Below are 21,074 nucleotides of genomic sequence, written 5' to 3'. Positions count from 1 at the left end.
AGAGGTCCTGTCAAGGCCTTTCTTTTTTTTTTTTTTTTTTTTTTTTTTTTTATGATAGGCACACAGTGAGAGAGAGAGAGAGGCAGAGACACAGGCAGAGGGAGAAGCAGGCTCCATGCACCGGGAGCCCGACGTGGGATTCGATCCCGGGTCTCCAGGATCGTGCCCTCGGCCAAAGGCAGGCGCCAAACCGCTGCGCCACCCAGGGATCCCTTTTTTTTTTTTTTTTTTTTTTTTTCTGTCAAGGCCTTTCTAAGTAATTATTTTACTCAACCTCTTGGCTAGGGAATGGTAACAGTTTCCTGTCACTAGTCTCAGGCACTACTTAGTCCTTCATATTTTCCTCACACCATTCCCACATCTTTGTAACTAATCCTTTTACTAGACTTTTATCATAAATTTACCCAAATTTGAAGTTCTATCCACTTTCTTCTGGGATACAAAAGTGACAAAAGACCATGCTTTCAAGAATCTCTTGGACAATCTGTAGAGAAGGTGAGGGGACTTCTTAGTCATTTGCTTCCTTCATCACGCAGCAGACAGACCAGACAAGCTGTCACCCAAAGGACACAGTACTACTGGCTGGCTGCGGCATTCTCTTCCCACAAAGTAGTTTCTCTAACTCTCCACAAGGAATAGAAACAAAAGCATGAAATACCCTTCAGTATTTACCTGTTCCTCTATATCACTAAAATTTTCGTTTGATTGCTTCTTAATAATGTTTCTGTTAGAGGATAGAGGAAGCTTGCCCCAAAGGAGAAAGGAAAGTGCTAACTGGATGTCACCCCCGTCACTCATGTTGGGATATAAGAGAAAGCAGCCACTTCAAAGGGGAGAAGCAGGGAGGTGATGCAGTTTAGAGTATAGTGAGGAAGAATTTTTCTGTCTCAACATCCTATAAAGTGTTGAAACTGTGCCCCCCAAAAATATATTGAAGTCCTAACCCCCAGTACCTCAGAAGGTGACTTTATTTAGAAATAAGGTTGTTACAGAAGTAATCAAGTTAAAATCATGAGATCACTGAAACACGAAACTCCTAAAAGAAAATACAGGCAGTAAACTCCTCAACATCTGTCTTGGCAAGGATTTTGTTGGATGTGACACCAAAAGCAAAGACAACAAAAGCAAAAGTAAACAAGTGGGACCGTATCAAACTAAAAAGCTTCTGCACAGCAAAGGAAACCATCAACAAAGTGAAACGGCAACCTATGGAATGGGATAAAATATTTGCAAATCATATATCTGATTAATATATAAAATATATAAAACAAATCTTTTTTAAAAATCTTCCAAAAATCTTTTAAAAAATAAAATATGTAAAGCATTCACACAACTTGATAGCAAAAAACCAAGCAAACCAATTAAAAAATGGGCAGAAAATCTGAATAGACTTCTTTTTTCAAAGAAGACATACAAATGCAGGGAGCCTGCTTCTCCCTCTGCCTATGTCTCTGCCTCTCTCTCTCTGTCTCTCATGAATAAATAAATAAAATCTTAGAAAAAAAAAAGAAGACATACAAATGGCCAACTGGTCCATGAAAGGTGTTCAACATCACTAATCATCAGGGAAATGCAAATCAAAATTATAATGAAATATTGTAATTACCAGTCAGAACAGCTAGTTTCAAAAAAAGGAAATAACAAGTGTTGGCGAAGATGTGGAGGAAAGAGAACCCTCATGCACTGTTGGTGGGAATATAAACACCTTTTCATGCATAAACATAAAATCTCTCTCCTTTAATTTGAGACTTCCTTAATTTTCTCAGCAAGATGTTTGTTGTTTCCAATGTTGGCAGATTTTCTTGGGGCTCTTTCTCCAAGGCTTTCTTCTCCCTGGTACTCAGCCACCCTAAATCCTAGCCACTTGATAGCCTCAAGCCCCAACCTTTGTTTTCTCTACCTATTCTATGCTTGGGTTCTATCCCATGCCTTGCAGTTTGAAAAGTGTCCTCAGGGAGAGAATCACTGGGAATGTGGGGCTCACCTTGTCAGCTTCTCTCCTCAAGAATCACTGCCTACATTAGCCACTGTTCACTGCTGCAGTTTATACGTCGCCTAGTTTTTACAGTTAGGAATGGTGCGAAGCTAAGACTGACACCAGCTACTCCATCACAGATGAACCAGAACTTCAAAATAAGGGTTTTGAAATGGTGTAGCAGCAACGGTCAGCGCACCGCCCATATCCCATATGCACTCATTCCTATTCATGCCAACAGCTTCCTTCTGAAAGCCCAGGGGCTTCCTCTGGATACAGAAACATGCCAGTGTCTGATCAGAAGGCTGATGTGCCAGGGAGTTAGAGCCCCTGGAAGCATCTATGATCCAATCCTGTCATGGTCTTCCAGAGGTCCCCAGAAGAATCGAGCCTGTTTCCCACAGCAACCATTTGCTCATTAATGCATCCTGAAATGGCATTCTTTTATTTCCTTTCTTCACTCCTCTATAGGTTCTTTTAGGGATCACTTCCTCATTTAACTACTTGCACTCAAACCCGTGTCTCATGGACTACTTCTGAGAAAACCAAAACTACTGTAGTTGGTCCCAGAAATAGGCCCTGGGAAACAGATCTTCAGGATAGTGTTAGCAAATTGTATGACAACGAATACCCCATTGTTAATGTGACAGGATGCTTTGTCATGCTGTAGCACCACGATTATACTTGTCTATAATGAATTGAGATGGAATGCTAGTGGAAGGTAGTGCACTAGCCTAGACAATACCTCTGGTACTTGAAAGATACAAAGGCAGTTGTAATAATAAGGACTGAGCTATCATTTGGCCGTTATTCATTTCTAAAGAAGCTCTGAAGAAAGAAAATAAGCTCAAGCCATATAAGTTTTGATATATATAAAAGCCAGAGGGCCTTCTTGGCAGTACCTAAAAAGGCCCCTATTTTCTTTTTTTCTTTAAAGATTTTATTTATTTGAGAGAGAGACAGAGTAAACGAGAGAGAAAGAGAGAGCCTGAGTGGGGGGAGGAGCAGAGAAAGAGGAAGAAAAACAGACTCCCTGTTGAACAGGGAGCCCGAAGCAGGGGTCCTAGGACTCTGGGACCATGACCTGAGGTGAGGGCAGATGCTTAACCGATTGAGCCACCCAGGTGCCCCAAGACCCATATTTTCTATAGTGAGAGGCCAGACTCTGCTCAAAACCAGACCCACTGGGCAGCCCGGGTGGCACAGCGGTTTAGCGCCACCTTCAGCCCAGGGCCTAATCCTGGAGACCCGGGATTGAGTCCCATGTCATTATCCCTACATGGAGCCTGCTTCTCCCTCTGCCGGTGTCTCTGCCTCTGTGTGTCTCTCAGGAATAAATAAATAAAATCTTAAAAAAAAAAAAAAAAAACCAGGCCCACAATTTGGTTAGGGTTAGAGTTAAAAAGAAGTTAAATTCTTATCTCTTCATGTTGAGATGTAGACATTTAGGTAGATTCACACTATGGTCCGTCTGTGTCCCTCCAAAATTTACATCTTGAAATCCTAACCCACCATATGCTCGTATTAGGAGTTCGGCCTTTGGGAGGTAATTAGATCATGAGAGCAGAAATGGGATTAGTGCCCTTATATCTAGAGAGCTCCTTTGCCCCTTTTGCCATGTGAGGACACAGAGAAAAGACAGCCATCTGTTAACCAGGGAGCAGGTTCTCACCAGAAATTGAATATTCTAGTGCCTTGATCTTGGGCTTCCCAGCCTCCAGAAATGTGTGAAATAAATTTCTTTTGTTTATAAACTACGCAGTCTATGGTAGTTTTGCTATAGCAGCCCAAAGAGACTAGGTGTGCTAGAGAATCTTAAGTTTCAAACTCTCTGGAAACTTCTAAGTCAGCAGTGCTCCCCACAAACCCCTGTTTATCCTAGAGAGAAGCTTCCACTGCCTGGAGACTGTAAAAAGGACTCACCTGAGGTAGACTCCCATTAAATGATCCTTGTCCTCCTCCCACTCTGTCCCTTCATTGCTTCTCTCATCACTGCTTCTCAACCAGTAACTGTAGGGGTCTAGTCTCAGCATGGCCTGAGCAGGGTAGTGTCGCCTGTGCTTTGAGAGGAAAAAGGATTATTTACAAAAGAGCTATAGGTCTTGGCTAACATATACCAGCAGCAACTGGGATAACATGTCTGAGAATGGATCTTGAGGTTTCTAAACCAGGAAAAGATGACTATTAATATAGGAAAGAGATTATAGGTAGGAGGGCACTCTCCCGTGACTCAGGATTCAACATCCTAAAGCCCATCCCACTCATTCCATGGGATCCAGATCAACCGTTAATGAGCCTATGATGACTCCCCTCCCCTTCTAGCACATAAGCCTCCCGAGTTCACCTCTTCTGGGAGCACTGAGTGACTATGTTCACAGGTTAGTACTTCCCTGCCTGACCTATAAATACATTTGGCACTTGTTTTGTTGATCACTGTAATGAATTCTGTTTTCCACCAATAGCTGCCTCTATAAAACTTGACCACCATTCCCCTAACCACCTGTTCAGGGCACCTGGTGGCCTAACCAACTTTCTGAGTTGGTTTTTTTTTTTTTTTTTAATGAAAAAAAATAATGGAAGGATGAGTTGTGAGGCAGGAACACAAAATGAATTTGTAGGGATGAGTTGAGTGAAGAGTAATCAAAAGAGACATTGGCCTAGAAAAAGTGAATGGAACTCCCAGCACCTGTCAGGAAAGAGCACATCCCCATTTGAGCTAAAATAATTGAGATTCAAATGAATCTGGGTATATTTGGAATAGTCCTGTGCCTAGAAAACCCAATAACCCTGGCTTGTTTTTGTTGTTGTTGTTGTTGTTGTTTACTACAGTAGTACTATTTTCATCCCACTAAATTCTGAATGAGACAGGCAACCTCCAGTAGGGGTGTTATTGGCCTCTGGTTAATGTCAGTGTATATCAGAGGCACCCTGAGAGCCTGGTAAAGTGCAGGCTCTTGGGCCCCACTCCCAGGGCTCTGATTAGCTGCCTGGGGGTGGAGTTCAGAAATCTGCAATTTTTTAAAAAATATTTTATTTATTTGACAGAGAGAGAGAGGGGAGAAAGAGAGAGAGAGAGAGAGAGAGCGCGCAAGCCAGGGGGAGCAGCAGAAGGAGAGAGGGAAGCAGGCCGCCCACCAAGCAGGGAGCCTGATGCAGGGCTTGATCCCAGGACCCTGGGATCATGACCTGAATCAAAGAGAGATGCTCAACTAACTGAGCCATCCAGGCACCCCCACAATTTTTAAGTAGTCTCCATGCCCAGTGTGGAGCCCAATGTAGAGCTTGAACTCACAACCATGAGATAAAGAAAGACCTGAGCTGAGATTAAGATTCAGTCACTTAGCCAACTGAGCCACCCAAGTATGCCTGGGAATCTTCAATTTAAACAAACTTTCCAATCGATCTAATACAAGCATCCGTGTTTCAGAGAATACTTTTTCACATTCCAATCATGCAGTTAGAACCTATGGGGCACAAGGTTGTAATCTCATGGAGAAGAAAGAGGTCTTATTGATCCCTGCATCCCAGCCTCATTACCAGACTTGTCACAGAACAGGACTCTTGGAGAATGTTTGATGAATACATGAGCTGCGGTCCCTGCTCAAATAGCCCTAACACCACAGAGTGGGCACCAAGGCAAGACAGTGTCCGGGGAAAGAGTGTGGGCTCAGGCCCAACCTAACTCGGATGCAGAGCTCCACTACCTTAGCTGTGTGCCCTTACTTCATACTTTCCATGCTTTGGTTTCCTTGAATGCAAAATGGAGTCAGTTAAGGAGGAGCAAATGAGTTACCCTATGAAAACATTACAAATTGTATACCTGACACATAAGTAGGTAAGTACATTCCAAATACAAGTATAAACTATTAGCATCATGATTAGTACTCTGTTGGTAGCTTCAGTAAACATCGCATATTGAATACCAATTATGTTTCAGGCACCCTGCTAAATGCTTCACCTGCATTACCGCATATTGTCCTCCTAACCCTATGAGGCAGAGATTATTACACCTATTTACCAGTGAGGAAACAGGCTCAAGGGAAATAAGTTGTCCACAGTCACATATTGAGAGAGCCAGTTAACTGCCTCATGGCTATGCTATAGCAGCAGTTTTCAAAGTGGGGTTCCTGGATCAGCAGCATCACTAGAAATTTAGATATATAAATCTGAGGGCCCAACCCTAAACCAGCAGAATCACAAAATGCAAGGGTAGAGCCCAGTGCTTTTTTTTAAAGATTTTATTTATTTACTCATGAGAGACAGAGAGGCAGAGACACAGGCAGAGAGAGAAGCAGGCTCCATGCAGGGAGCTCAATGTGGGACTCGATCCCAGGACTCCAGGATCCATGCCCTGGACCAAAGAAAGGCACCCAACTGCTGAGCCACCCAGGTGTCCCGAGCCCAGTGTTCTTTAACAAGCCCTATAAGTGTCTGATTGAGTTCTGCTACAAAGTCAAGGCTGATAAGTCCTATGCTAGGGGACTGTGGGTGATCTGACCAAACCAAATCATCTGCAGTTCTCAACTGGGAAGGCTCACCAGGCTTCTCAGTCTCTAAATGTAGAAAATAAACTTAAGCAAGTGAACTTAACTGTACTTCAAGTTGCAGACATCAACTTGAACAGAGAAGAGTTGTTTTAAATGACTTTAAAACAGAGATTTAGGGGCTCCTGACAGGCTCAGTCAGTAGAGCATGCAACTCTTGATCTCAGAGTCGTGAGTTCCAGGCCCCATGTTGGGTGTGGAGCCTACTTGAAAAAAAAGAAAGAAAGAAAAGAAAAAGAAGCAACAAAGATTTAATGGGGAATCTTTAGTAAGATATATCTTTAAAAAAAAAAAAAGATTTTATTTATTTATTTGAGAGAGTGGGAGAGAGAGTGAGCACAAGAGAGAGAGGCAGAAGCAGACTCCTCATGGAGCAGGGAGCCAGATGCAGGATTCTGTCCCAGGACCCTGGGATCATGACCTGAGCTGAAGGCAGATGCTTAACCGACTGAGCCACCCAGGTGCCCCAAGTGGGATATATCTTAAGGAAAAAAGAACTACAAAGCAAGCTAAAGCCGAATTCAGTAACCACATTATTGGTAATCATCTTGGTATTGCTATTTTAGAATGATTAAAAATAAGACAACAAGTTCTACATCAAGTTATGTATGCTAAGCCCTCCATAACCATAGCAAGTCTTTACTTAATTACAGTTTTGGATCTTCCAGGAAGACTAATGAAAAATTAAAGACACAAGAGGTACCTAAAACAAAGGACTCTAAGACAGACCTGACTCCTCCTACTCCCTCTATCCTTTACCTGAGCATTCACAGTCTCTTAATCCTCTCTCTGAATTGCCTTTCCACAATGAAGAGACTAAAAAACCTTAAAAGCCTGCCAAGTTTGTGGTCTTACAGCTTCAACAGCTCCAAGGCCAGAAATTTAAAACACCTTTGTCACCAGCTAGAACCCTTGCTGACCTGTACTGCTCTCACCTGCTTGTATCCACTGACCTTTCCCACATATTTCCTTAAACTGTTCTTTCCAACTTATCTCCCAACTCAGACAAAAGACCCAAGAGGCATAGCAACCTATAGTGGAAACCAAAACTAACCCTCAAGCAACAACGACTGCCAGACAAAGAGTTCCAGGTGGCCCAGACCACCCCAACCAGTTTGAACTTAACCCCCACCCCCACCCCTGACTCACACTTGTGCAGATGGACCATGGAGTGACCCACAGAGTGGTGGACAGTATTTTTACCTCATTATAATAAAATCTCTGTCCCAGGAAGAGCACAAGCCTCATTTACATAACATACAATATACATATAGGCATATTTCTTTAAGGTGCATAAACAACCTTATGCACACCTCTATATAGGAATGACAAAGCTCCCCTACCTAATAATCATCCTAACACTAAATAGAAGGAACACATTCACCTTTGTCCCAGTAGTCACAGCTTTGGAAGTTATTCCTCGTGATCTCCTTATTTGCTGCAAAATAAAGTTTTCTTGATGTGATAACCCACCTGGTGTAGTTTCTCTCTGTGACTCACCAAAGAGCAAACTCACAGTAGTTAGATTTTATCTGGGCTTCCCCCATTGCACACATGTGGGAGTTCATCACTAAAATTCTGGCCCAGAATTCACTGCCTCATTTGCAACTAACCAGGACACTGGAAAAAAAGACTGCCCTTAAAGGTTTGAGCTAATCCTTCCACACCAACTCGAATGCCCCCATACATACCTTTGAAGGAAGATTCTCCCCATATAGGCCCCTCCCAGGGTTGATGGGACTCCAAAGGATTTTCCAATAAGCATACCTGTTATTCCCTCAAACGGCTAAGGGGAAACTAAAATTAAAATTAATGGAAAATCTTGCCAAAATCTGGTGGATACCAGGGCCAACTCTCCACTTTGAACCCCGCTTGCTTTTAGGCTTCAGATGGTATCCTGGGAAAACAGGCAAAAAGCCTAAGGATGAGAATTCTTATTGGTGCCGGTCTCCTGGATCTCTGGAGTCTGACTGAAAGGAATTGTGAATTTTCACACTGTGAAATTGTCCCTTCCTTTCCAAGTCTAGACACTTGGAACTTGGTTTGGGGGTAACCATTGGTTATCAATCCTTTCTTTCCCAGAGATAACTATTGCCTTCTTGTTTGTCTCAGTTTTTGTCCTGAGAACTTGGCTTGGCTGCCTGCTTAGGGCACATAGGTTGTCACATCTTGCAAGTACAGGCAGCTCAATAGTTAGGTTAGAAGCCAAAATTATGGCCAGACCAGAAATGTGAGTTGCAGGTAGGATCATACCAACTCTTGCCAGCTCTTGGGGTGATTGTCTAAGTCCTTTCTTTTGGCAATGTTTGGGAGTGACTCTGGTCCTGGGGAGGGTAGTAGCTATTGCACCCTCTTCTAGGACACTTCTTGCATCCATAAGGTTGTTCAATACTTTGTCCTGGATGAAACTTAACAAGATGTTTGAAAGGATTTAAGCAACTCCAATTCTCTGACAAATTAAAAAATGACTATCCTTGTCTTACAAATTGAGTTTTTGCAAGAACAGAAAAAGCCCATCTATCCTTTTTTCTTTCTCTATTTTTTTAATTGAAGTTCAATTTGCCAACATACAGTATAATACTCAATGCTTATCCCGTCAAGTGCCCCCCTCAGTGCCTGTCACCCAGTCACCCCATCCCCCGCCCACCTCCCCTTCCACTGCCCTTTGTTTGGTTCCCAGAGTTAGGAATCTCTCATGTTTTGTCACCCTTCTTTGTACCAACTTGAAAATCTTTCCTATTTATCTCAAAAGGCTCCTAGGTACTGTAAAAATTCTGGGTTTAGGGAACAACAGTCTTGTTTTGAGGAACTTGCATTCTTTGTCTTTGAAATATAAATGTTCTAAGTGGTCTTCTCTAGGAGCTGAGAACCATCTGTTTGAAATGCAAACCTTAGGGAGATAATTCTTATCAAGAAGGAGGGGAAAGGAGGATGACTGAGTGGCTCAGTGGTTGAGGTCTGCCTTCACCTCAGGTCGTGATCCCGGGGTCATGGGATAGAGTCCCACATCAGGCTTCCCACAGGGAGCCTGCTTCTCCCTCTGCCTATGTCTCTGCCTCTCTGTGTCTCTCATAAATGAATACATAAATAAAATCTTTAAAAAAAAAAAAAGAATCTTAAAAGCTTTCGTCACAAATATTACCAAAAAGTTTAAGCCATCTGAACAGGTAATCTTAACTCATTTCATCTGTCAGAAACACAATTTGGATTCAACTTTTTTTTTTCTTTTTAAAGATTTTATTTATTTATTTGATAGAGTGAGAGAGAGAGAGCAAGCATAAGCAGGGGGGAGGGACAAAGGGCAAGGGAGAAGCAGACTCCCCACAGAGCAGGGAGCCCAATGTGGGGCTTGATTTCAGAAACTTGAGATCATGACCTGAGCTGAAGGCAGACACTCAGCCGACTGAGCCACACAGGCATCCTAACTTTTATTTATAAATAAATATAAATAAAGTGAGTTTTGCATTATCAAACCTGTCTCATGGCTAAAATTTAAAAAATAAAAGCTAGGAGATCTCTGCATAAAATATGGTTATGCATGTCTATATAAGTAGTTACAGATATGTGATTTATCTACCTCTGGACGGTGTTGCCAAAATTTATTTGTAGACAGTTCTATTTAATTGACTTAAAGAAAATCAAATGTTTATATAAATCAAGTATACTCTCAGAAATATAGAAAACTAACTCAAATTTTTCTTTTTTAAAGATTTTATTTACTTATTTGAGAGAGAAAAGGAGAGAATGGGGGGGCATTGAAAGAGGCAGAAGCAGACACCCCGCTGAACAGGGAGCCTGGACTCTTAGATCATGACCTGAGTCAGACACGTAACCACTTAACCAACTGAGCCACCCAAGTGCCCCTAACCCAAATGTTTTTCAAGTTCATATGATCTAGATAACTTTGGGGAGGGGTAAACTAGTTTAAATTTGTTGGTTTAATTATTTTGTTAATTTTTTAAAGATTTATTTATTTATTTGAGAGAGAATGTGTGTGTGCATACACAAGCAGGGGGAGGGGCAAGAGAGGAAGAATCTCAAGCAGGCTCTGACCTGCTGAGTGCAGAGCCCAATGCAGGGCTCGATCTCACCATTCTGAGATCATGACTTGAGCAGAAACCCAAAGTTGGCCACTTAACTAACTAAGCCAACCAGGTGCCCCCTTGTTGGTTTAATTAAAACAGGCATGCCTTTAGAGTTAAAAAAAAAAAAAATGCCGACATACAATTTTTTTCTACCCAGGCTTACCAAAAGTCAAATAAATTCATGTTGATGTGGGAAACAAAGACAGAAGAGAAATTATGAAATTTCCTTACTACCTACGCCCATTGACAAGTCCTTGAAATACTCAGAATGGCATTCTCTAGGGACTCAATTCCCTCAATGTTAACACTTTGCTAAGGGCAAAAGGCAATCTTAGCCCAATCCCCAGGATCATTTAAGTCTATTTTAGCATATAAAAATTCCTTTAGGGGCACCTGGGTGGCTCAGTGGTTGAGCGCCTTTGGCCTAGGTCGTGATCCTGGGGTCCTGGGATCCAGTACCACATTTGGCTCTCCACAGAGAGCCTGCTTCTCCCTCTGCCTAGGTCTCTGCCTCTCTGTGTCTCTCAAGATATCTCAAGTAAATAAAGCCTTTAAAAAAAATAAAAAATTCCTTTAGAAATTTCCTTTATCTCGGGATCCCTGGGTGGCGCAGTGGTTTGGCACCTGCCTTTGGCCCAGGGCGCGATCCTGGAGACTCGGGATCGAATCCCACGTCGGGCTCCCGGTGCATGGAGCCTGCTTCTCCCTCTGCCTGTGTCTCTGCCTCTCTCTCTCTCTGTGACTATCATAAATAAATAAAAATTTAAGAAAAAAAAGGAAAAAAAAAAAAAAGAAATTTCCTTTATCTCTAAACTCAAGATACGTGTTGGCAATCATCCCCCAAGCATATGGTCCTCCGATATATCTGAAGGGTCTCATGACTAAGGTTTTATTAGACAGTAGTAAATGATCTTTTCCCAGCTAGCCCCCTCAAGGTCCTGGAACTTTGCTTCCAAAATTCCTTAGAGACTTACACTATCCCTAACCCCCTCAATTTGAAAGTGTGTAATGAGCCACTCATCATGACCCTAGTGCAGTTCTTTCTCCCCATGGGTTTTGTCCCTATGCTTTAATAAAATCATGTTTTTATCTCAAGAATTCTATCAAGATATCTCAAGAATTCTATCCTGGGCATCAGCTTCAAGCCCTAACATCTTTCTACATCAATATTATCTCTGTTACAGAATTTGTCAGCAAGAAAGATAACTGGGGTACCTGGGTGGCACAGCTGGTTAAATAACCAACTCTTTTTTTTTTTAAATTTTATTATTTATTTATTCATGAGAGACACAGAGAGGCAGAGACACAGGCAGAGGGAGAAGCAGGCTCCATGCACCGGGAGCCCGACGTGGGATTCGATCCCAGGTCTCCAGGATCGCGCCCTGGGCCAAAGGCAGGCGCTAAACCGCTGCACCACCCAGGGATCCCTAAATACCCAACTCTTAATTTCAACTCAGGTAGAGATCTCAGGGTTGTGATATCAAGCCCCATTTAAGATTCTCTCTGCCCCTCCCCCTGATCCCTGCTCGCACTTGCACACATGAAAGAAAGAAAGAAAGAAAGAAAGAAAGAAAGAAAGAAAGAAAGAAAGAAAGAAAGAAAGAAATCTTGCCATTTGCAACATAGATGGAGCTAGAGTATAATCCTAAGCAAAATATGTCAGTCAGAAAAAGACATACTATATGATTTCACTCATGTGGAATTTAAGAAGCAAAGTAAACAAAGGAAATTGAAAAGTGAGGGGGATGGCAAACCAAGAAACAGACTCTTAACTATAGAGAACAAACTGATGATTACCAGTGGGGTTGATGGAGGGTGAGTGAAATAGACAAAGGGATTAAGGGTATATTTATGATGACCAGTGAGCAATGTATGGAATTGTTGAGGACACCTGGGTGGCTCAGTGGTTAAGTGTCTGCCTTAGCTATGGAATTGCTGATTCACTATATTGTACACTTGACACAAATTTCACACTGTATATTAACTATGCTGGAATTAAAATTAAAAACTTGAAAAAATAAGTTTTAATATCAAAAGTACACTAGTACAAAATAAGTATTTTGCTTTCTCTCTGTTAAAAGGAGAAAGTTTCGTTAGATTATTGGTCTTCTCTTAGTAAGAAATCACATGCAAGGGACGCCTGGGTAGCTCAGCAGTTGAGCGTCTGCCTTTGGCTCAGGGCATGATCCCAGGGTCCTGGGATTAAGTGCCACATCAGGCTCCCTGCAGGAACTCTGCTTCTCCCTCTGCTTCTTTCTCTGTGTCTCTCATGAATAAATAAAAACAAAATCTTTTTTTTTTTTAAGATTTATTTATTTATTCATGAGAGACACACAGAGAGAGAGAGGCAGAAACACAGGCAGAGGGAGAAGCAGGCTCCCCACAGGGAGCCCAATGCGGACTCGATCTGATCCTGGATCCCAGGATCACGCCCTGAGCTAAAAGCAGATACTCAACCGCTGAGCCACCCCGGTGTCCCAATAAAAACAAAATCTTTAAAAAACACACACACACACAAACAAATTTTTCTTTATCTTTTAAGTGAATCTACCTGGAAAGGAAAGATTTTGTGTCTTACCAAAATAATTTACTGTGCTTCATGTTGTCTCTATCAGGTCTTTGATTACTGAAGAAAACCCAGTCTTCTCAATATATTTTTTAAAGATTTTATTTATTTATGAGAGACACACACACAGAGAAAGGCAGAGACACAGGCAGAAGGAGAAGCAGGCTCCATGCAGGGAGCCCGACGTGGTACTTGATCCCAGGTCTCCAGGATCACCCCCTGGGCTGCTGAGCCACCCGGGCTGCCCCAGTCTTCTCAATATTAAAAGAACTTAGGGTGTTTCATTTTTAAACAACTATGTAACTTTCTGTATTTGCCTTCAAAAAGTCTTTGTCACTTTGATTCAATTGATTTTTTTTTTTAAATACAGTTTTACTTGTGGTGCCTAGTCAGTTTAGTCAGTTGAGTGTCCTACTCTTGTTTTTGGCTCAGATCATGACCTTAGTTAGGGTTGTGAGATCAAGCCCCTTGCCAGCCTTTCCGCTCAATGGGAAGTCTGACTGAAGATTCTCTTCTTCTGCCCCTCCCTCCACTTGTGAGCTCACACATACTCTCAAATAAATAAATACATTTTTTGGGAAAAAGTTTACTTATTTAAGTAATCTCTACACCCAATGTGGGGCTCAAACTCATGACCCAGAGATCAAGAGTCACATGCTCCTCCAACTGACCCAGCCAATCACCCCTAAGTGGATTTTTTTTCTAAGATTTTATTTATTTATTCATGAGAGACACACACAGAGAGAGGCAGAGACTCAGGCAGAGGGAGAAGCAGGCTCCATGCAAGGAGTCCAACGTGGGACTCGATCCTGGGTCTCCAGGATCACCCCCTGGGCTGCTGAGCTACCCGGGCTGCCCCTAAGTGGATATTTTTGACAAGCTTCTCCCAAATCAAAATCTAAAAGAAGTTGGTTTTTTTTAAAACCTTGAACTAACTTTGAGAATCTCAGAGGGTCCCTAGAACACCTCAAAAGATTTGTTCTCTCTCGCTATAAACTAGGTTTGATTTATTAAATTGCAAAGAAGTGTAGGAAATGATGTTTAATCTCCTTGGTTTATATTTGTATGGGTGTGTTTTTAACAGAAGTGTTCCAGAACTTGTATAAAATCTGATAGACCCTGGCTTAATGTTACCATTTAAATTTCAGGAATCATTTAAAAAATTTTTATGCCATTGAAATGAGCAAATTTTCTTGCCGATTCCATTATAATTATCATCAGATTTTTTTTTTTTAAGTAGGCTTCATACTCAATGTGGGGCTTGACTCTGATATTAAGGGTCACATGCTCTACTGACTGAGCCAGCCAGATGCCCTTAAGTATCATCAGATCTTTAAGCATAGGCATTTTAAAATCTTTTGTCATTTGCAGATAGTTATTAAATTACTCCAATGCTTTTGCAAGTGAGATTCATGAAAAGGACTCTATCAAGTACTGTTGACCACTGACACCACTGCCAAATTACAAAGTGTCAAAACTTGGGTGATTATTTCCCAACTGAAGAAGGTGCCACTTGACATCTGGTCCTGTGTGAATGTTAAAGACCTCAAAAGCAAATTGATTAGGAGGAGAAGCAGCTGACATCAAGGTAGACTGCTTCCTCCCAAGAAGTTGGATCAAAGACGTTTCTTTCCATTTCTCCCTCCCTTTCTGACCATCCTTTTCCTAATCCTTACACTATGAAGGTCTCTCTTTTTTTTTCCTAAGATTTTATTTATTCATTCATTTGAGATACAAAGAGGGGCAGAGACACAGGCAGAGGAAGAAGCAGGCTCCATGCAGGGAGCCCAGTGTGGGACTGGATCCTGGGACCTCGAGATCACACCGAGGCGAAGCAGACACTCAACCACTGAGCCACTCAGGCGTCCCTGAAGGTCTCTTTATTATGGTGTCTCTCTCAGGTGGGGGCCCCCAAATGTGGGGTGTCAATCAGGTAGAAGCCAGTGGCCTGGACGGTGAAAGGATTCACCTGAGCCAGAACAAAGGGGATAGAATCTTATTGAATACACTGCAAGGGAGTGGCAGTCAAGACAGCAGAGGAAAGACTGTCTGCAATGAGGCAGTAGGTGGGAGCTCTTTTTATTTATTTTTTAAAGATCTTATTTATTTATTTGAGAGAGAGGGACAGACAGAGCAAGCATGAGCAGGGGGAAAGGGCAGAGGGAGAGAGAAAAGCAGGCTCCCCGCTGAGCAGGGAGCCTAAGCCTAACATGAGGCTTGATTCCAGGACCCTTAATCAGGATCTGAACCGAGGGCAGACATTTAGCTAACTGAGCCACTTAGGCCTCCTGGGAGCTGTTTTCAAAGGTGGAAGGTGAGGAAGTATGGCGGCATGGTATTTTCCCTTTTTTGTTAACCATGCCTGGTTGTAAGTAGCCCATTGGTTCGTAGGGCCTATGGCCATTTTGATGTGGGTCACCTGAAGGGGCCTGTCTGTATTGGGCCAGGGGGTCGATGTGGTCTCTTTCTACATTCCATTGCTCACACCTATTTGCCTAAAAATGGCCTCTACATTAATGATTCTTTTCTCGACCTTTTCCCTTCCCCTCACCTGTAAAGATTTGCTATGCTGCTAGTAATCCTACAGTTCTTTCTGCTTGTGACAGACTTCTTCCTGATTTCCAGTGCCTCAGTTTCTGGATAAACACTTCTGCGGAAGTGGAGACACAGTTACATGAAATATGCAAAATACATAAACAAGCCAACTGGCTTAAATATTCTCAGTATTCTGGCTGGCTTGGATCATGAATATTATTTTTTGGTAATAACTATCACTGTCAGGACACCTGGGTGGCTCAGTGGTTGAACTTCTGCCTTTGGCCCAGGTCATGATCCCAGGGTCCCGGGATCAAGTCCCGCATCAGACTCCCAATGGGGAGCCTGCTTCTCCCTCTGCCTGTGTCTTATTTTAAAAAATCATTATTACTGTCTCCCTATATGTTACATTCTCCCAAAAGTTTTTTTTTCTCCCAAAAGTTTTAAATACATGTGTGCAGCCATTGATCATCCAAAAATGATTTTTAACTGGAATGACAACAGAAAACAGGAGAACTTAACCAGTTCCAAGAATACAATCCTGATATCTTTTGTGAATACTATACTGAGACCTGAAGAGACAATGGTAACTGAGAGTTTATACTAATATGTTTTAAAATCAAACCATTCAAGAGGATGATCAAAAAGGGAAACGGGTTAAGTAAATTCTTAGCCTTAAGATAGAACCATTCTGACTACCAGGTTAACAAACAGAAACTCAGAACTTTCGTCTCCCTGTAAATGCTCTGCTTGACCAGAAACACAATAGCTTTAGTCAGCCAATCCCCAAGCACCAAACCTGAAAGAGGACTTCAACCCACTCCGTTGTGACCGCAAACTTTCGAATTGATTAGGTTCTTCTTTCCAGTTTAAGATTCTATTTATTTATTCATGAGAGACAGAGAGAGGCAGAGAGAGGCAGAGACACAGGCAGAGAGAGAAGCAGGTTTCCTGTGGGGAGCCCGATATGGGACTCGATCCCAGAACCAAGACCCGAGCCCAAGGCACTCAACCACTGAACCACCCAGGTGCCCCTCCAGTTTATTTCTTAACTCAAGCAAAAGACTTTTGCAGGCAAAGTATCGGATGCTGGTAACCACAACTACCTCAAGTCCTCAATAAGGGCTGCCCCAGCCAGCCGGACCGCACCCATGACAATGATTGACCATAATTTTACTGTCTTAGGTATCCACCAACTTTTGTCCCACATTTTCCTTATATAAACCTGGAAGTTTTTGGCATGTTGGAGAGTCTTTGAGATGCTAGTCAGCTGTCTTCCCTCTGTTGGTCCCGCTGAAGTAAATTCCTCTCCTTTCACTACCACTCAGTTGCTCTGCCTTTGGATTTTGTCAGCGGCCAGCAGCTGAACCTAGTCTGTTTGGGATCCCCCAGAGTCTGCTACTCTTGCATCCCTTTGCCCTGGCTACAAGCCAATTCGGGCTCTATACTTCCTTCCTTGTTTTTTATCTATTTTCTATTTTTTTTCTCTTCCTTGTTCCTTATTTTTTTATCCTATAAAAGCTTCTTGCCTCCCGCCCCATTTTGCAGTTCTCCGGACTCAAGAGGACCAGAGACTGCCTGCTTCAGGAGGTATTAATTAAGTAAAGTTTATTTGTATCACCTGTTAAAAAGAAACAACAGGCCCCATGCGGAGTCACTTTTGCTAAACACGATCAAGGCTTAAAACCTATCCTGGCTGCAGTTTCAGCTTCTCCCAGAATCTAATTTTAAACCAATTATTGGGGAATTTCCTGATCAGCCTTAGTGAGGTAATCTGCACTTTAATAAGACCCCCCTGTCTTCCCATCAGGAAAGATCAACTGATGAACGACCCGCTCTTTTAACTTTCTTGTCCCACCTTCTGACTATAAAATCCTTCCATTTTGTACAGTTTCGCAGAGCTCCTTTCTACTTGTTACCTAGGATCCTGTCGGGTTCATAAATTAGTTGATTGAAGCCAAATTTACTTGAATTTTGTTTTTTAACACTCCTAGACTTTTTTTTTTTAAATCATTTTGTAACACTACTAATCTGTTAGACGTAAATACTGAAATATTCACAGATGAAATCATGAGATTTGCCATAGAATTACTCAACTGGATGGGGGAAAAGATGGATTAAACCAGATTGGCACGTGTTGATCATTGCTCAAACCGACTAATGGATACGTGAGGGGGCCCTTATACTACTCTCTCCACTTCTGTGTTTGAAATGTTGCATTAACAAAAAAAAGAAAAAAAGAAAAAAAAAGAAAAATATGGTGCTTTCCAATCCTAGAATTTCAAGTCATGACTCCCGTTTCCTTCTTTGATAACACGAGCTTGTCCATAGGTGCACGATAGTCGCAGGGACGTTGTGAGGGGCCGTGCAAAACTTGTCTCATGAAACGCAGCTTTATTTTCACTTAGTGTTATTATCACGACTGCCACACTAACGAGGGTTGCCTCCGCGCCTGGCCGCCTCCTCGCCCTGTAAGGGTGTATCCCAGCCCTCCTCGGGCTCATCCCCATAGTTCCTTCCTCCCGGTTCCCGCACGAACCCCCCTCCCGCAGCACCAATGGTTTAGCCCGGCTTCCCCAGGGGAAACCCCGAGGGGCGGAGGCAAGAGGTATCTGCGCGGGGCCGGGGCTCCCTCCCCCCAGACCACTTGGATCGCTCCTCACTTGGGGGCGGGCCGGCAGCCACGGGGCGGGGTGCGAGTCCCGGGCTCCGATTGGCCAGGGCCGAAGTAAACATCCGGCGGGGTGGGGCGGGGCCGGAAGTGGGAAGGGAAGGCGGTGGCTGAGGCTGCTCGGGAGGTTCCGGGCTCTGAGTCGGTGTCTCCAGGTGCCATGGGCAGGGCTGAGGCGCGCTGAGGGGAACGCGGGGCACCGAAGGGGACGCGGGGCTGGGCCATGGCGGGCGCTAGGGCCGCCGCCGCCGCCTCGGCGGGGCCGTCGGCTTCTTCGGGCAGCCCGCCGCCGCAGGAGCCGGGGCTCGGGGAGCTGCTGGAGGAGTTCTCCCGGACTCAGTACCGGGCCAAGGACTGCAGCGGGACGGGCGGCTCTAAGGTGAGTTTGGAGGTGTGGTGACTACAAAGGGAAGCTGGTTGGCTTGAAAAGTTACGGAGGAGGGGCTGAGGTCAGAGGTCAGAGGAAAGAGAGGGAAGCTCCCAGGGTCTGGACCCGGAGGGTAGAGTTCGGGTTCAGAAACTGCAAAAGGAGAAACGAGGGTCGGAATGAGCCAAGGAAGGATGCCCTTTGGTGCGAGACAAAGGCGTTTGGTGGTGAAGGATCAGAGCTGAGGGACTGCGTTCAGACATTAGGGGAAACTGACGGGGGTTATTCCCGTGCGTCAGTTGTGGATACAAAAGCCCCCAGGCTGAGATGGTAAAAAAAAAAAAAAAAAAAGAAAAGAAAAGAAAAGAAAAGTCTGAGGATTGCTCCGGGTGAGAGGTCACAGAGGGACCGAATGTGTTGCTTCCAAATTCAGCCTTAGCATGACTTTACACTTAGGCCTGTCCCTTTCTTTCCCCTAAAAATTAGGAAAACAGCCCACACTCACTCTATTCGCTTATCAGAAGTAAGTCTCAGTTCCTCTTTTTCCTACCCTTGGGATTCCCTTCAGTCTCCTTATCCAGACCTGGAAGGCATCCAGCCTGGTAAGGCCATTCCCATCCAAGGCACTGTTTGGCATTCAAATGGGAATCTTGAGGATCCCCCTATCTCTTATTCCCCATGTGCTTTTGGCAGGTTTAGCATCAGGCTTTTCAGTGGGATTCTGTTCCATTCTGGGCCATGAAACTCTGGTTTGGCTTGAGGGGTTGTTGCTTGCTGGATTATCCTGCAGTTGGCATCCTGCTACTCTCTGGAGTAACCTAGGGAAGACTTCGGTAACGATGGGACTTTCCCACTCTCCAAACAACCAAGTGGTTTTCACAACTTAGCCTGAGGACCACCTGTTTCAGCATTGTCTGGGGTGCTTGTCAAAAATAAAGGTTCCTGGGTCCCATCCAGTTCTACTGAGTCAGAATTTCTGAGGGTGGGAACCTGGACTTTGCGTTTTTCAATAGGCTGCTTAATGACTCTCCTGCATCTTAAAATTTGAAAATTCCTAGTATAAGCCACTATGAGTTTTTTCCTCTCCATTGGTCTTTTGAGTGGCGGTAGAGGGTCAGTGGCTTGCTGAGCCCCTCTTCCATCTGACATCCCTAAAGGTTAGGGTTAAGTTATACCTAACTTTCACTTCAGCTGGCCTCAAAGCCTCCCCAGGCTTCCCAATCTCTTGCAGACTTGTGAAGATAACTGTGCGTCTTACACCTTTTTTCTAGTGGACCTTTCCCTGAACTGTGACCTAAACAAGCACTTTTAAGGAGAACTGGTCCTTTTAGTTGATAAATAAATGGAGTGTGGGGAGACAACCTTGTCTGTAGCTTTTACTCCGTACACTAACTAGAGTGTCTAGGTACTTGTCTATAGCTAGAGAATGGGGAGTAATCTGGAGTCAAGGGAAGATAATGGATTAATGCTAGTTAAAGTAACCTAAGAGTTCTTAATATTTTACGGATTGCAGACCACCTTAAAAATCTAATGAAAATGTAACCCTTCCCTTCAAATCTTAGCAGTTTCACTGCAACATTGAGTGGTTCAGAGACCCTCCCCAAAGCATATCATATATAGATTAATGAACTAACATCTAGGGCCTGTGTCCCAGCAAAGTGTCTCTTCCTGGCATTAAATAATAATCACAGAGGCACATGTCATTCCCAGTGACCACTGCAGGTCACAAACTGCCGAATTCTCATACTCAGAATCCCAGAATCTTCTTTATGCTCAGGTCTCCTCCTCTGTGCAGGTTGAGCGCATTGAGAAGAGATGTCTGGAGCTGTTTGGCCGAGACTACTGTTACAGTGTGATCCAAAATGTGAATGGGGATATCTGTGGCCACTACCCCCAGCACATCGTGTTCCTGGAGTATGAAAGTTCTGAGAAGGAGAAAGACACGTGAGCATCATGTAACTAGAGTGTGCCTGTCTGGGGAGGCTCTGACAGCTCATCCCCAGAGTCAGGAAGTCTGTAACTGGGTGGGGAACCGGGAGGGATAGACTCACTTTCCCCAGGTGTGAAAGAGTATTGGCGTCTTTGTTTCATTCAGGGTTTGATAAGTTATATCGATGAAGCAGCATCGAATAGAATGAATGGTTGGAAGTCACAGTCCTGGACTTCTATTTCTCCCTCTACCCTTGGACTCACTGACCTAAGACAGCTTACTTCACACCCCACCATTCTGAACCGTAGTGTCCTTTTTTTAAGAGAGTGGGGGTGGGAGAGGCTATACTGTGTTGTTGATATGCTTAAGAGCACTTAACCATATGTAGAGCTTAGGAGCCT

At 43.5% G+C, this 21,074-nt stretch overlaps 1 protein-coding gene across 11 annotated transcripts in view; it reads left to right on the top strand.

The window, feature by feature from the left end:
• MTMR14 (myotubularin related protein 14) overlaps positions 1-21,074 on the top strand; it is a 98,891-nt gene that overhangs the window by 33,529 nt on the left and 44,288 nt on the right. For 3 of the 11 annotated variants that reach the window (XM_026016997.2, XM_072722189.1, XM_026016995.2), the window contains exons 1-2: positions 18,463-18,755; positions 20,539-20,687. The exons of 4 other annotated variants lie outside the window; for them this stretch is intronic. In XM_026016997.2, the coding sequence (XP_025872782.1) occupies positions 18,600-18,755; positions 20,539-20,687 (305 nt within the window). In that variant the 5' untranslated portion in view covers positions 18,463-18,599. Of the gene's footprint in view, positions 1-18,462; positions 18,756-20,538; positions 20,688-21,074 lie in introns of those variants that run through there. 4 more of the 11 variants (XM_072722196.1, XM_072722194.1, XM_072722192.1 and 1 more) reach the window with 3 other exon arrangements.

The sequence above is a fragment of the Vulpes vulpes genome, chromosome 9 (assembly GCF_048418805.1).
Source record: "Vulpes vulpes isolate BD-2025 chromosome 9, VulVul3, whole genome shotgun sequence".
Taxonomy (NCBI): Eukaryota; Metazoa; Chordata; class Mammalia; order Carnivora; family Canidae; genus Vulpes; species Vulpes vulpes.
The sequence above is the reverse complement of the archived record's forward strand: the minus strand, read 5'-3'. Positions and strand labels throughout refer to the sequence as shown.